A 15,177-nucleotide genomic window follows, 5' to 3' on the forward strand; every position below is an offset into this window, starting at 1 on the left:
GTTAACTATATACATGCGGTATAAAGCTACGCATGTGCTTTATAGTGCGTAATTACAGCTATTATATCTACATTAGCAATATCACGAAGAAGGAAAGCCCTGTGTTGGAGGAGATATCCCGCTCTTCTATTTTTTATTTATGAGGAATTGTGTTCAGAAAACTTCACCACACATAAAATTCACTCCCCCTTCACAGGGACACAACTTTCTTCTCTTCTATCACTATCATTATCTTCTATCAATCTATCTTATCATTATAGACGACCATTGCATTACAGTCTAGTCTATCGACTAGAGGCTCTTTACCTTGGAGACCTGCTGCGGATATGGGTACGAACCGGCGCGACACCTCCACGTGGCCCTTTCCTGGATTTTCAAGGTCCGAGGGGCCCAATCCCCTCGACGCGTTCCAAACCCTATCTCCCTGCTAGAGGTTTCCAGGGAACTCAAACGCTTATACAGAAAAGAAAACTCTTCCCGGATCTCCCGACGGCGTCTCCAGGTCATTTTGGGTTACCCCGACATGGACGCCCATGTTTCCCGCCCTATCGGCCGGGGTGCAACCTCCCCCCTCGGGGGAGCGGGGAAAGAAGAGCTCCACCGAGTTCCACCGCCGCGGGGACCGTGGCCGCGATACGGCCGGGCGCGGATCATCCGGCGGATGAAGGCCCCCCGACTAGTTGGGGAACGCCGGACGGCGAGGACCAGCACCTTGGATCGGGCTGGCGGGTGCTCCACCCGGGCGATATCTCGGCCCGAGACTTTCCATCACAGATATACGCCTTAAACACACATCTCTCGTTCCGGCACCTGAAAAATCCAGTCTGACAGTCGACCTTTCCGCACGACTCCGGCTCGTCAAACTTGTCCGGGCAATCGGCGGTACCGTCGCAGTACCAGCTTCTCGGTATACAGATAGCTGAACTAACACACTGGAACTGCTTGTCGGTGTTACACTGATCTGGCGCCAGCGATGGGCAACCTACTTCGTCCGATCCATCATTGCAATCACTAATGCCGTCGCACTTATACGACGCTAAAACGCACATCTTCTGATCCGCGCACGTAAATTGCGTACTGAGACAGGTGACCGGTGGGCAATCCATCTCGTCCTGTTGGTCAAAGCAGTCGCTGTCGCCGTCGCACACCCAGGACTGCGGTATACAGTGGCCGGAGCGTGGGCACGTGAACTGGAAGTACGAGCAAGTTTTAGCTGCGCAGAACTCGCCTTCGTCGGAGCTGTCGCCGCAGTCGTTCTCGGAATCGCATTTCCAAGTTGCGGGGATGCAGCGATTATTGGCGCAGGCGAATTGATTAGCGCTGCAGGTCACATTCGGGCAGCCCATCTCGTCACTGTAATCGCCACAATCGTTCTCGGAATCGCAGTGGAACGTCATCGGTACGCAACGACCGGACTTGCATTGGAACTCGTTCGCGCTGCACGTCGGTTTTGTGCAGTTTTGCATCTCGTCACTGTTGTCGAGGCAGTCGTTCTCGCCGTCGCACACCCAGGATTTCGGGACACATCTCTGGTTCGCGCAAGTGAAATCCCACGTATGTGGACACGCTTGCAGAGGCGGTTCCCCGTCCGGATCCGCTGCGCAACTCCTGCCATTGCTCTGAAGACGTTCTCCATAAAAACATCCGCATACACTAGTGAGTTTCGGCATATGTTGCGTGCCAGGGAACGTGATAGCGTCAGAGCGCGAAGAGTTATCCGGAATAGCGAAGCAAAGTTTCTCGCAACCGCCGTTATTAATACTGCAAGGGTGGGCACTCGTCGTCTTCTGGATGTCACGACTGAAGACCTTCACGCCGTAAAGTCTGTTGGTAGCGGGCTCACGGACCAAGATAGCTTCCTGCTCGCCGGTTTCTTTGTGCAGCCGAATAATGGCGTCGAGACGCCAGTCGGTGATGTACATCCAGTTCTCGTGGATGGCGATGGAAAACGGATGTCGGATTAGTCTGGAGTTCACCGTTCGCACATCCGTACCGTCTAGATTCGAATGCTGCACGTGGTCTAGAAGAGCGTCACACCAGTACAATCGATCTTTATTGAAATCGATCGCCAGTCCGTTTGGCCAGCCCAGAGTTAGATTTTTGAAGACGACCAAGCTGGAGCCGTCAGCGTGAGCTCTGCTGATGTTGGCCGGACGGTCTCATTCCGAGAAGAAGATGTAACCTTGGTTCGGATGGATTACGATTGCGCGAGGACGCTTCAGATTTTTCAATAGTGTTCGCCGATACGTGACATTCCGAGTGCTGAGCACATTTAGCGTGCCTTTACGTGAATCAATGTAGTACAAGTTCTTCGCGGCCCAATCGACCGCAAGTCCTTCCACCCCCTCATTTTGACTAGCCAGGACAATTTCGCGTCCGGTCGCGTTCTGGTGTACCCTGTATATGACGTCCTGAAGAACATCGCTGTAATAGATGTACTGGTCGTGCGCGTCGTAGTCCAATCCAACGAATCGTGCCCGTCTGGACACCACCGGCAGGATAGCATCCCTAAAGCCTTCCATCACGGGATTGAGCACGCGGCCTTTAATGAACCTCTGCTGCGAATACATGAGGAACTCCTGCACCAAGTTGCAGTTCCTCATGTCGTGTGCCAATCGCCATCCAATGTGGCAAGCGCAGCGATAGCCTAATCGATTGTTTTGATCGCTGGAGGCCGTGACGATGCACATGTGCTGACAGCCGCCGTTATTATTGCCGCAGGGATTGGAGACGCTAGGTTGCGAGAGTGGATGCAAGGCTTTTATAGCTTTGGCGTCGCGTACCTTAAATACACTTTGGATGGAATAATCTCCTTGAGTCTTATCGACGCTCATGACGGCCTGCTTGGCGGCGTCCGTCCAGAATATCCTGTTCTCGAAGAGAGTGAGTCTGATTGCGGATGGCACTTGAGAACCTCTGAGAATCATTACTCTGTTGTGACCTCTGTAGTCTGCAGTTTCGATGTAATCCAACAGAGAGTCACACCAGTAGATTCTCTTGGCAATGATGTCAGCGGCCACGCCGGAGACTTTATAGGCTGCCTCGGAGACGACGGGGAACGCGTTGGTACCGTCCATGTTGGTGCGCAGGACCTGCTTGCTGTCGGCGATGAACATGAGGCCCCTCGTGGGATCCAGCGCGATGTCGGTCGGGCTGGTGATATTGGAGCCCACCACGATCCCGTGGTAACGTCCGTCCAGCTCGAACACGTCTACCTTTTGCACGATGGAATCCGCGACGTAGAGCTTGTCGCCGATCCAGTCTATCGCGATGGACACGGGTCCCCAGGAGCCCGCCATACTGATGTCCACCTTGGCCGGCGTGTCGCTACCGGGGTTGAGGGATTCCGAGTGAACCTTTCGCGTCTTCATGTCGCTCCAGAAGAGGAGATTTCGCGAGTACAGGTAATCCACCCCGCTCGCGCCGGTAGTGTTGGCGATTATCTTTCGATCCTCGCCGGTCGCGCTCAACCGCCATATCGCGCGATCCTGCGCGAGCAGAAGCTCCAGGGCGGAGATGTTCTGGACGCGACATTGGTTGTGCCCGTGAAGAATATAGCCGGGCGCGCAGTGACACGTGTACCAGCCGTCAGTGTTCTCGCACAGCTGCTCGCAGAAGCCCCACTCGGAGCATTCGTCTCGATCAATGCAGGTCCGCGAATCATTGGCGAGGATTCTTCCCTCCGGGCAGTAGCAAGTCCCTCCGGTCGGAGATGCTTGACATTTATGTTGGCAACCAAGTGAGCCGCACATGCTCGTCGAACATGCCGCCTCCTCGTCCGCCCCGTCCTCGCAATCCGGTTTTTCATCGCACAACTGACAAGGGGAGGACCAGGTAGTGCCCTCACCAATTTAAATAAATTTTTAATATGTTGTAGGGTTAACCCCCCACTAATTAATGGTAAAGTGGCACGATGCAATACTCGAGCATTCGCAAGATATTCGCATCGAAATTTACTTATTTAGTCCATTCGCCAGGTCGATTGAGCATTTTTATCGAGGTTGATGGCTTAAGTTAATGTTTTTTTTTATGTTTTTTGGGTCGTAGAACAAGAATCTGTAAATAGTTTTTTCGTAAGACGATGCAATAAAACATTATTAACAATTTATTTGTTTAAATTGCCCTAGCGATCAAACTATACATCCTATAAAAAATGAACTCGAGAAAATTTGTTCCTCTTTTCACGACGAACAAAATGGCGTTCGAATTTTTCCAAAATCTTCATTATTGACGGAAATATGTCAATTTTTAGGTAATTACTGCCTACGCGTCGCGGAGTACCCTAGGAGCAAAAAAGGATAAAAAAGGAGCAAAAAAATAAATCAAATTAAAATTAAAAGAGCAAAACTCGTGTGGTACAATTGAGCGCGAGCGCGCACGCCTAGAGTACTCCGCGACGCGTAAGCAGTAATTACCTAAAAATTGACATATTTCCGTCAATAATGAAGATTTTGGAAAAATTCAAACGCCATTTTGTTCGTCGTGAAAAGAGGAACAAATTTTCTCTAGTTTATTTTTTTATAGGATGTATAGTTTGATCGCTAGGGCAATTTAAACAAATAAATTGTTAATAATTTTTTATTGCATCAACTTACGAAAAAACTATTTACAGATTCTTGTTCTACGACTCAAAAAACATAAAAAAACATTAACTTAAGCCATCAACCTCGATAAAAATGCTCAATCGACCTGGCGAATGGACTAAATAAGTAAATTTCGATGCAAATATCTTGCGAATGCTCGAGTATTGCATCGTGCCACTTTACCATTAATTAGTGGGGGGTTAACCCTACAACATATTAAAAATTTATGTAAATCGGTGAGGGCACTACCTGGTCCTCCCCTTGTGAGATCGATTGATGCATAATGGTTTTCCATCCGGTGCACCTTTCGGACATATGAATTTGTTTCCTGGACAGACTGTCATTGTGCAGGACTTCTCGTCGGAACCATCCTGGCAGTCTTTATAACCATCGCATTAATATGCTATGGGAATGCAGAGCGCATTGGCGCATCGGAACTGATCACTGGTGCAAGGTGGGAAACTGCAGTGTTCCTCGTCGCTGTTGTCACCGCAGTCGTCCCAATGATTGCACCTCGCGCTCTGCTCGACGCAGCGTTGCGTGGTGTTGCACCTGAATTGATCCAATCGGCAGGCCGGCTTCATATTATTCTCGCATCTTTCCTCGTCCCTGCCGTTCCGGCAGTCCAGGTAACCGTCGCACTTCTTTTCTTTGGGTATGCAAAGTTCCGGCGTGGTCCCAACGCACCTGAAGTCATCCGGCTGGCACTTCCTGTATGTGCAGCCGTCTTCATCAGTGCCGTCGACGCAATCGACGGTCATATCGCACCGTTGGTGCGGTGGTATACAGTACGTCTTGTTGAAACTGTACTGGCCACACGTGATCTGGCCGATCTCGCAGTCGGGCGGTGGACACGACTGCATTTCATCGCTGTTGTCGTCGCAGTCTCCGCGGTAATCGCACACAAGAATCGACTGTATACATTTGCCATCGTTGCACCTGAACATGTTATTCCCGCAGCCATCGCCCGATCGGATGGCCGCGACGTCGGCGAAGCCGAGGAGGACGGCAAACGCCGCGGCGGCGACGAGCGTGCTCCTGGCGGTCCATCGCACGGTGGGTATCCCGGCGCGGGCGAGGTGGTTGCCGGCACCTCCGGAAGCGCGTTCACCACCGGAAGGGCCGATGCGTGGCCGCACAGCCATCGCACGCCGCTGTCCCTCTCCCCTTTCACTCCTTTTTCTTCCCTTTTGTCTTCTCGTCTTCTGCACTTCTCTCTATCCCTCGCTCTCTTTCACCCGCGCTCCTTCCAAGAGAGAGAGAGAGAGAGAGAGAGGAGAGGAGAGAGAGAGAGAGAGAGAGAGAGAGAGAGAGAGAGAGAGAGAGAGAGAGAGGAGTCACCAGAGGTTGCACGCACTTTGCACGCAAATATATGTTTTACGCGTATCCTCCAGATCTCCGCGGCACTTCCCTCCAAGATTTTTCCCGTTCGAAGAACTCGCGAGTTTGTCCCGCGCGTGAGGACGTAGGGTAAAATAAAAAAAAATGTGCGCGCGCAACGGGATAAAATTAAAAAAAAAAGGTAAAACGACGACGCGGCACGAGCGAACGCGAGCTCAATTCATGGCTCGTGCGTGCGACGTCTACACGGTCGCAATCATCGGGCGACTGACGACTCTTCGCGCCATTTAACAATAACTTCTAAGGTAACAAGTTTAATCTACGATGACTTAAATTTAAACGTGAAAAGAAATTAAATTATTTCAATGAGTTCTCGATTCGTCCCCAATCAGAAATAGACATGAGTCACGTAGAAACGAATTTCCTAATTTGTCTGAGTTATTCGATACAATGTTCTAGTTTAAATGTGACACTACTTTGTAAAATGTTAAGTTTTATTGTTTTCTCTACTCTACGATCAATATAACAATCTTTATAAATTTCTTTCTAAATAAAAATATTCTACACAATCGGAAAACTATTTTACAACATGAGTAAAGAACGAAGTCAAAAAGTGAAATAATCAATTTTGACGCGATTAAAGGGGATCATCAATGGCGATTGTATTAAACTCTAGTCCATACTGACTAAGAATCGCGGATTATGCGTGAAAATTGTAGAGTTTCTTGACAACTCTTATGTACAGATGGATTTAAGTGTTTCTGGCTTCATTCATCTGGTCCCATGCCTACTTGTTCAGCATGTCCGTTCATTACCAGTTCTTCAGTAAGGGAAATTAGCTTTAAAAAATCAATTAATTTTAATTAATTTGCGCATCTGCAAAGAGATTTTCGAAGATTGGATAATAATAACTACTTACCTCATAATTTTGTATCATAAAATAAATATTTGCATAAATATTAGTTTGAATGCGACCTTCAATCTGAGTTTGGGCAGCAACTCCCTTTGAAGAACAATTTTGTACCACATTGTAAGCTTCTGTCGACCATTTACCTGCAAAAGAGTAACATCAAAGTATAATTACGTATCCAAAGATAAATAATTTTGAGTAGAGATGTATAATCTGGAAGAATAGTATAAATAACGTCAATATATAGTTACCGTTCTTTGGCTGAATATTTGCTAAAAAGATTTCGATGGCTTGGAAGGGTAGGCTCAAATAATTATATATCAATGGCCTACATTACGAATTACTAAACTGCCAGTAACCACCATGATCGAGTAATCGTACTACGCTTCTCTCTCCCGATGGATCTGGACGTTCAATGCATCTTTCTAATCCATTTGTCGCTCCAATATATAGCCACGTAATCATCCTCTACAAAGTAAAAATGTATTGTATAATCAGAATATCCTGATTTCTTTTTTATTCACCGTGTTAAGATTAACACTTACTGTTCAATACATCTGGAATTGGCAGCAATTCATTGTTATACCAACCAATACATCAAGCTGTCTTCCAAATTTTGCAAAAGGAGAAATGATGAATGAGTCGGAAGCTGAACGAAGAGCCAATTTGGCTTGACAGTGTGAGAGATATTAATGTCATTATTAACACTCTCAACCAGGGACAGGGGCCGTTGAATCGGGACATTATACACAACTTCTTCGATCACCTCGGCTATTGTCGCGATCTCCGCTAATGTTACTTGCGGAAACCTTTTCTCCAGAAACTTCTTCCTTACCATTTTAAGCGCGATATTAATTCCCTCAACACTGCCTCGTATCGAGCAAATCTTATGATCACCATCGCAAGGATGATCGTTGTTTTACCGACATTTGCCTTCGTTCGAATACTGTGTAAGAAGCTACCGTGACGGCCAATCAATCTGCCTATTAAATGTTGCGGTATAGCAAAGTCATACATTGTTGGTGCGGTACTATCCCTCCTGCATCCGTTAATACTTCCACCTGTATGAAGAAATAAAAATTTAGAGATAAAAAATACGAGATTCTTCAGAAAATTAGTGCCTGTCACACGTGCATATAGATACAGATCAGTAGGTAAGCTAGGCGGGTTCTAAATGAAATGTGGGCGAGGGGGGGTGAGGGGCGGGGGGTATACCGCGGGGGGGGGGTACCGCGTTTTCGGGCGCCGCGAGGAGGGGGAGGGGGGGAACCGCGTTGTTTGCCGCGCCGCGGGCGGGGGAGGGGGGAACCGCGTTTTCGGGCGCCGCGGGCGGGGGAGGGGGAACCGCGTTTTCGGGCGCCGCGGGCGGGGGAGGGGGGAACCGCGTTTTCGGGCGCCGCGGGCGGGGGAGGGGGAACCGCGTTTTCGGGCGCCGCGGGCGGGGGAGGGGGGAACCGCGTTTTCGGGCGCCGCGGGAGAGGGGTCCGCGGGGTGAGGGGACCCTCGTTCGCCTTTTCGCCGCGCCGCGGGGAGGGGCGACCGCGTTTTCGCCGCGCCGCGGAGTCCGCGTGCAACGGCCGCGTCGGTCCGCGTGACGTCACACGGCACGCTCCCGCTCGCGTTATCTCCCCCTCGTAGATGTTCTCTCGCGCCCCCGTCCCCCGTTCGCGCGCGTCTTCACGGTCGCGCGCGATCCCTCTCCCCCGTTCGCGGTCTCTTTCGCTCCCGGCCCCGTTCGCGTTCTCGCCCACGATCGCATATCTTTTCTTCGCCGACGATATTTAATAGTTTAGATCTTAAGGGGATGCTGGAGCCGTCTGTTTTACCGGCATTTTGTTGTCGGCACGTAGCGTCGTTAATATTTGACAGAATTAAAAATCCTTCTCCAGAATTGCAGTACATACATTAATAATTCAGGGGAACTCCGATTTTATATAGAAAACGAGAAAAAATTACGGAAGTACAGATTTCCTTATCTACTTTTATCCCAATATGGCGTCTCGAGTAGCGGCGAGCTGTCAGCTCGTCACAAGATGTATTTCATATAAGAGATATACCATTGGTACGAACGCGAAAACAAGTTCCCCTGAATTGCACAACAATAAAAACATCGATAAATCCCTCAAATCAAGATTTGGAAGCGTAATATAAAAGTATAATGTCGATGTGTATCGTGCGTATGTGTGCGTGCAATGTAGCGTGCTATCCTTGTCTATATCTTTGTCTATACAAGGACAGATATACTCGGTGAGCACTTCTTTATCGACGCTGATCGAGTTCGCCTGCGGCTCCAGCATCCCCTTAATATATATATTTAATTTTTAATATTACATTTAAGTAAACGATAAACGAAGACAGTTTAATTCTAATGATAGGGAATGAGATGAACGGTAAATGAAAAGGAAAAATAATTAAAATTTTTTTTTAACCATATTATATGCATTTATTTATCATGTAGCGCATTATACACAATAGTATCGGCAGCATACGCCAACAGTTCGCAATCTATTAGCGAATTTTTATCATAAACTTCATGCAAGCTTCTAACTGCATTACATTTATCGGTAATACAATTTTGACGTAAAATTGTTACAAATTGTTTAAATTTTTCACTTACGCCGTGAACATTTTGACATAGTTGAAAATATACATTTTCGACGCAATGTTCTAGTTCGAACAGGAAGAGTACGGTTGACGGTTTCATGTACAGGCTGGTGTCGCACGATGTCAACTTTACAATATCTGCGTCACGTATTTTAACGAGTTCCAGATCTCGAAACGCTAGCGATGATGGCGCCGATGACTGCACGAGTCGCTGAATATCTGCACGTTTTTCGATGAATGTCACCCACGTTGCATGAGGCAGAATTATCCGATTGCCTCGGTTATCACCAATATGTATATCCACAGAGGACATAGGTCCCGCGTTGATTCCGACATCCAAAAATTTATACGCTGTCGATGTCAAGGCAAATCTCCTTCCCAAAATACGAGGCGTGTAGCGGGGTTTATCAAAACTGAAAAAATACAATTATGTTTATAAAAGTTTTTTTTTTGCACAAGCATATACGAAAATTAGCGGTACTTACTCATTGTGCTGTTTCTCGCACGTTTCATCCTGAATCGGAACGTAGTAGTTCGCACCATGAGTGTACATCGTAACTGGAGGCTGTTTGCGACGTACTCGAACCGTATCAAACTCTTGACTGCGCTCTAGAATCCTCGTAGACTATTTATACGTACAAAAATGCGAATCTTGCAAATAGCGCCATTGTACGGCTGCTGCTGCATGGTGACCACCACCACATATATGTTAAATGAGATATCTTTGTCAAGAACATTCGTGATGAGATCACCTCATCGGGCAATAGCATCAAATATGATTTATTTTCAAAAGCATACGTGTCTCGCAATGATTTCACCGAACACGTGCAAAACTGCAAATTTTGCAATTTCGCATAAGTCAATTGCGCGATATTGTTTTCAGGAACATGTCGCGACGTGTCTCGCGATGATTTTATCGAACACGTGCAAAACTGCAAATTCTGCAATTTTACATAAGTCAATGGGGCGTTATTGTTTTCAAGAACATACATGTCTCGCGATGATTTCATCGGACACGTGCAAAACTGCAAATTTTGCAAATAGCGCCGATGTACGGCTGCTGCATTGATACAGATCAAATCACCGAAAGTCAATGGCGCGATATCGTTTTCATGAACATACGTGTCTCGCAATGATTTCATCGCACACGTGCAAAACTGCAAATCGTAGATTTTTCGGAAGGCGTAAATGTACGGATGCTGAGATAAAATTAGATATGATAAAAAACAAACGATGCATCATTAGTAGAATATAAATTGATGAATCTGGGTGATACGCTTAGTAGTCGAGGACTGGAAGTCGCGAGTGCAACAAATTGTGTCAGAAAGAGGAACATGGAGCAAGAGTTGTTGGACCAATCCACCCTTTTAAATTCGAGGGAAGACTTTGCCGCGTGGGAGCAACGATGCGACGAGTTTATCGAATCGTTGGAAGAACAAAGCCGAATTAAACGGCCACGATTATCGATCGGTCTCAAACAGTCGTTGGTCGCCTGTATCGCACGACTCGAAGGTCTGAAAGACTCGGTACGTCAACGTTTTGTGCATGTGGGTGCAGGATACAGTGCGAGTGAGACAGGACTCAGATGGCGCGAGATAGATACGGCTTTTGAAAGTCGTATACTGACCGGTGTGGTAATAAATTCCAAACACATCGACCCTCATCAATTTCTCAAAGATGCGAGAGACATTGTACTCATTCATGTGCGGAACGTCATGCAACGACATGACAATGTAAAAATAAACACAATGTTTAATGGTGAATTTGTTGCGGGTGACAAACGCGCGAATAAAAGTATCGCAACGAGAAACTATGAACTCTTTCGTGAGTCCGATCTGTGTGAGTGGTACAAGCGACACGTCATCGAGCCTACCCTAGCATCGCTGGAGGAATTCCAGGAACGTGATAGCGGATGGGCGTTGTCGCGTATACTTAATTTGACAGTTAACATAAACAAATATAATCCATTGCACGCGGGGTGTTTTGTGGAAATACCGCGAGAAATTAAAATGAAGAGAGCGGTGATAAACGTGCGATCAATGGGCAATGCATGTTTCGCATGGTCAGTGGTGGCTGCTCTGCATCCAACCCAAAGAAATGCAGATCTGCAATCGTCGTATCCTCATTACACGTCGGTGCTAAATCTTACAAACATTAAATTTCCAATGACGTTGGATCAAATTAAACGGTTTGAAGATCACAACGACATCTCCATCAATGTGTACGGTATCGAGAAAAAAAACAAGGAACTTGCGATCTTGCCAATACGGGTTACTGGTCGAAAGATGAACAGACATGTAAATCTGCTGTACATGCAGGACGACAACGTGGGACATTTTGCATGGATCAAGAACCTGTCCCGCCTCGTGAGCTCGCAATTGAGCAAGAAAAAGAACAAAAAATACTTTTGCGATCGGTGAGTATACATTCTAATAAATAATAAAAATAATTTTTACGTAAAAATATATTTAAAAAAAATTCTTTATTTACAGATGCTTGCACTACTTCAGCTCCAGCGAGAAATTGGAAGCCCACACCGTCGACTGTCAGGAGATGAACGACTGCGCGATCAAGTTACCGAGCGATAACGACAAGTGGTTGGCCTTTAAAAATCACGGCAGGAAGGAACGAGTTCCGTTTATCGTATACGCCGACCTTGAATGTACCCTGGAGAAGATGGAAGCGGATCCGGAAACGTCCAGGTACACATATCAACATCATCGCGTGTTTAGCATAGGGTACTACGTGCGCTGCTCGTACGACGACTCGCTATCAATGTATCGGTTTCGTCGCGATAAGGATTGCGTCGCGTGGTTCGCTGAGGAGCTAAGACGTTTAGCTCACGACGTAAAGACAATCTTGTCCACTAATATACCCATGGCGAATTTCACGCGAGACGAGTGGGAAAAGTTTAACAGCGCAACGCACTGTCACGTGTGCGAAAAACCGTTCGAGCCAGACGACGTGCGAGTACGCGATCATTGTCATCTGACCGGTCAGTACAGAGGTCCCGCGCACTCAAACTGTAATCTAAACTACAAAGATTCGCATTGCATTCCCATAGTTTTTCATAATTTATCTGGCTACGACGCACATTTTATTATAACGGAAATAGCAACAGCGTACGAAGGACATGTAGACTTGCTCCCAATTACAAAAGAGAAATACATTTCATTTACAAAAAACGTTAAAAGCACCGAAGATAAAGATAAGAAAACTTGCGTCAAATTGCGATTTATCGATTCGTACAAGTTTCTCACCGCTAGTCTCAACAAATTGGCATCTTATCTAAGCAAGGATAAACTGCGAATATTGCAACGCGAATTTTGTAAAATATCCGCAGAAAATTTTGATTTGCTGACACGAAAAGGCGTATTTCCGTATGAGTACATTGACTGCGTCGAAAAGTTGGAGGACTCGTGTTTACCACCGCGCGACTCGTTTTATAGTTCATTGACAGGTGACACCGTATCCGAGAGCGATTACGCGCACGCCGTCAACGTCTGGCAGCGGTTCTCCATTCGAACGCTCGGTGACTACAGCGATTTATATCTCAAAACCGATGTCTTGCTGTTGGCCGATATCTTTGAAAATTTTCGCGATAGCTGCGTCGCGAGTTATGGACTCGATCCGGCATATTATTATACTCTACCAGGTTTTACGTGGGACGCTATGTTGAAGCATACGCGTATCAATTTCGAATTGCTCACCGACATTGACATGGTCATGTTTATCGAACGCGGTATACGCGGCGGTTTGAGTCAATGTTCAAACAGATACGCGCTGGCCAACAACAAGTACATGCAGTCGTACGATCCATCGAAACCGTCGTCATATCTGATGTATTTTGACGTAAACAACTTATACGGCTGGGCAATGTGTCAACCATTGCCTTACGCAGATTTTCAATGGGTCGACGACGTAACCGATTTTAATGTTATGGATGTTGCGGTGGATTCCACGATAGGCTACATTCTCGAAGTCGACTTGGAATATCCGCAACATCTTCACGACGCGCACACTGACCTACCATTCTGTCCGACGCGTGATAAACCACCCGGTAAGCGGCAGGACAAGCTCCTCGCAACATTATACGATAAGAAACGTTATGTAATACATTATCGCAACCTGCAGCAGTGTACTCGTCACGGTCTCCGTATATCAAAGATTCACCGCATATTGAAATTCGCGCAATCTCCATGGCTTCGCGATTATATAGAACTTAATACGAAATTTAGAACATTGGCCAAGAATGATTTCGAGAAAAATTTATACAAATTGATGAACAATGCTGTGTTTGGCAAAACCATGGAGAATGTGCGCAATCACGTTGACGTGCGACTCGTGACTCATTGGGAGGGTAGATACGGCGCGGAGGCATTGATCGCGAAACCAAATTTTCATAGCCGAAGCGTCTTTTCGGAGAATTTAGTAGCAATAGAAATGCGAAAACTCGAGGTGAAGTTCGACAAACCAATCTACGTGGGTATGTGCATCCTCGATATATCCAAGACATGTTTGTACGAATTTCATCACGAGTACATGTTACCGTTGTATCGCGACAAGTGTAAAGTCACGTACACCGATACTGACAGTCTCATTTATCACATCGAGTGCGAAGATGTGTATGACACCATGAAGCGCCACATTATTAGATTTGACACAAGCGATTACGCGGTCGATAATGCGTACGGTATCCCACTCGCCAATAAAAAAGTTCCGGGCTTAATGAAAGACGAAAATAACGGTGCGATAATGACCGAATTCGTCGGGCTTAGAGCAAAGATGTACGCCTTGCGAGTAGACGGTATGAAAGATACGAAAAAAGCTAAAGGTGTTAAGAGTAACGTCGTAGCCAGGTCGATAACATTCGACGATTACACGCGGTGTCTGCGCGACGAAATTGAAATGACACGACAGCAGACCTGCATAAGATCCAAACAGCACGAGGTATACACCGTGTCCGAAACGAAAATAGCTCTAAGTCCGTACGATGATAAACGATACATTATACCCGGTTCTACCGAGACGCTGCCATGGGGGCATTATAAAATACCACTGTAAAATACAATTGTAAATACATTTAGATATTTATGTAAATAAATGACTCATTTGTATGTATAATATGTTTTTATATTGTAATAAATTTTTACAATACATTATTCTTGTGTATCCATGAATTGTGTGAATTATCAAATCCTAACCACTTTACATAAACCTCATCCCCCCTTTTGCGCAAAACTTTTTCAACGAGATACACGTCGGGATTGGCAACGCAATGTAACTCGTATTCGTAGAAGCCGCCGGCGACGGGTTTTCCGCAGGAATCTTCCAACAGATACGTCACGGGATTAGTTTTCTGCACTTTGACGATTCTAAACACCTCCGTGGTCCAATTTGGCGTGTATCCTTTCTCGAAGATTGTCTTGAATTTACTCACGCGTACCGAGTCGCCCACTTTGAATCGCGCGGGAGCAGCGATCTTTACGTGGCTGTACACCGTTGTTAGGAGCTTGTCGGCGATCGCGGGGGTAACATCGATGGGTCGCATACCGATAGTTCGATGCTTTCGCGCGTTGTAATCCGATACGAGACCCGGCAGCGAGTCGATCCATTTGTAATTTCCGTTGAGCGTAAACATTTTCCACATATCGTTCTTGAGCGTGCGATTGAATCGTTCGACGACCGATGCCTTCATTACGGAATAGGTCGAATAGTGATTGATATTATGTTTCTTCA

The 15,177-nt window shown here is 46.5% G+C and overlaps 1 protein-coding gene and 2 pseudogenes across 1 annotated transcript; all 3 read right to left on the reverse strand.

Moving 5' to 3' along the window:
- Positions 1 to 650: 650 nt before the first annotated feature.
- Positions 651 to 4,978, reverse strand: LOC139786948 (low-density lipoprotein receptor-related protein 2-like; annotated as a pseudogene).
- A 1,424-nt stretch (positions 4,979 to 6,402) lies between these two features.
- Positions 6,403 to 8,666, reverse strand: LOC139786949 (KH domain-containing protein akap-1-like; annotated as a pseudogene).
- A 602-nt stretch (positions 8,667 to 9,268) lies between these two features.
- On the reverse strand, positions 9,269 to 10,274 carry LOC139786947 (uncharacterized). Its single transcript, XM_071726042.1, has 2 exons — positions 9,924 to 10,274; positions 9,269 to 9,851 (listed from the first exon to the last, which is right to left on the reverse strand). The coding sequence occupies exons 1-2, from the start codon at positions 9,989 to 9,991 to the stop codon at positions 9,278 to 9,280; spliced, it is 642 nt and encodes a 213-aa protein (XP_071582143.1). The 5' UTR covers positions 9,992 to 10,274; the 3' UTR covers positions 9,269 to 9,277.
- Positions 10,275 to 15,177: the final 4,903 nt, after the last annotated feature.

This window comes from Temnothorax nylanderi, unplaced genomic scaffold, assembly GCF_030848795.1.
Source record: "Temnothorax nylanderi isolate EJ_2023f unplaced genomic scaffold, tnyl_v1.0 TNYL_tig1208_pilon, whole genome shotgun sequence".
NCBI lineage: Eukaryota > Metazoa > Arthropoda > Insecta > Hymenoptera > Formicidae > Temnothorax > Temnothorax nylanderi.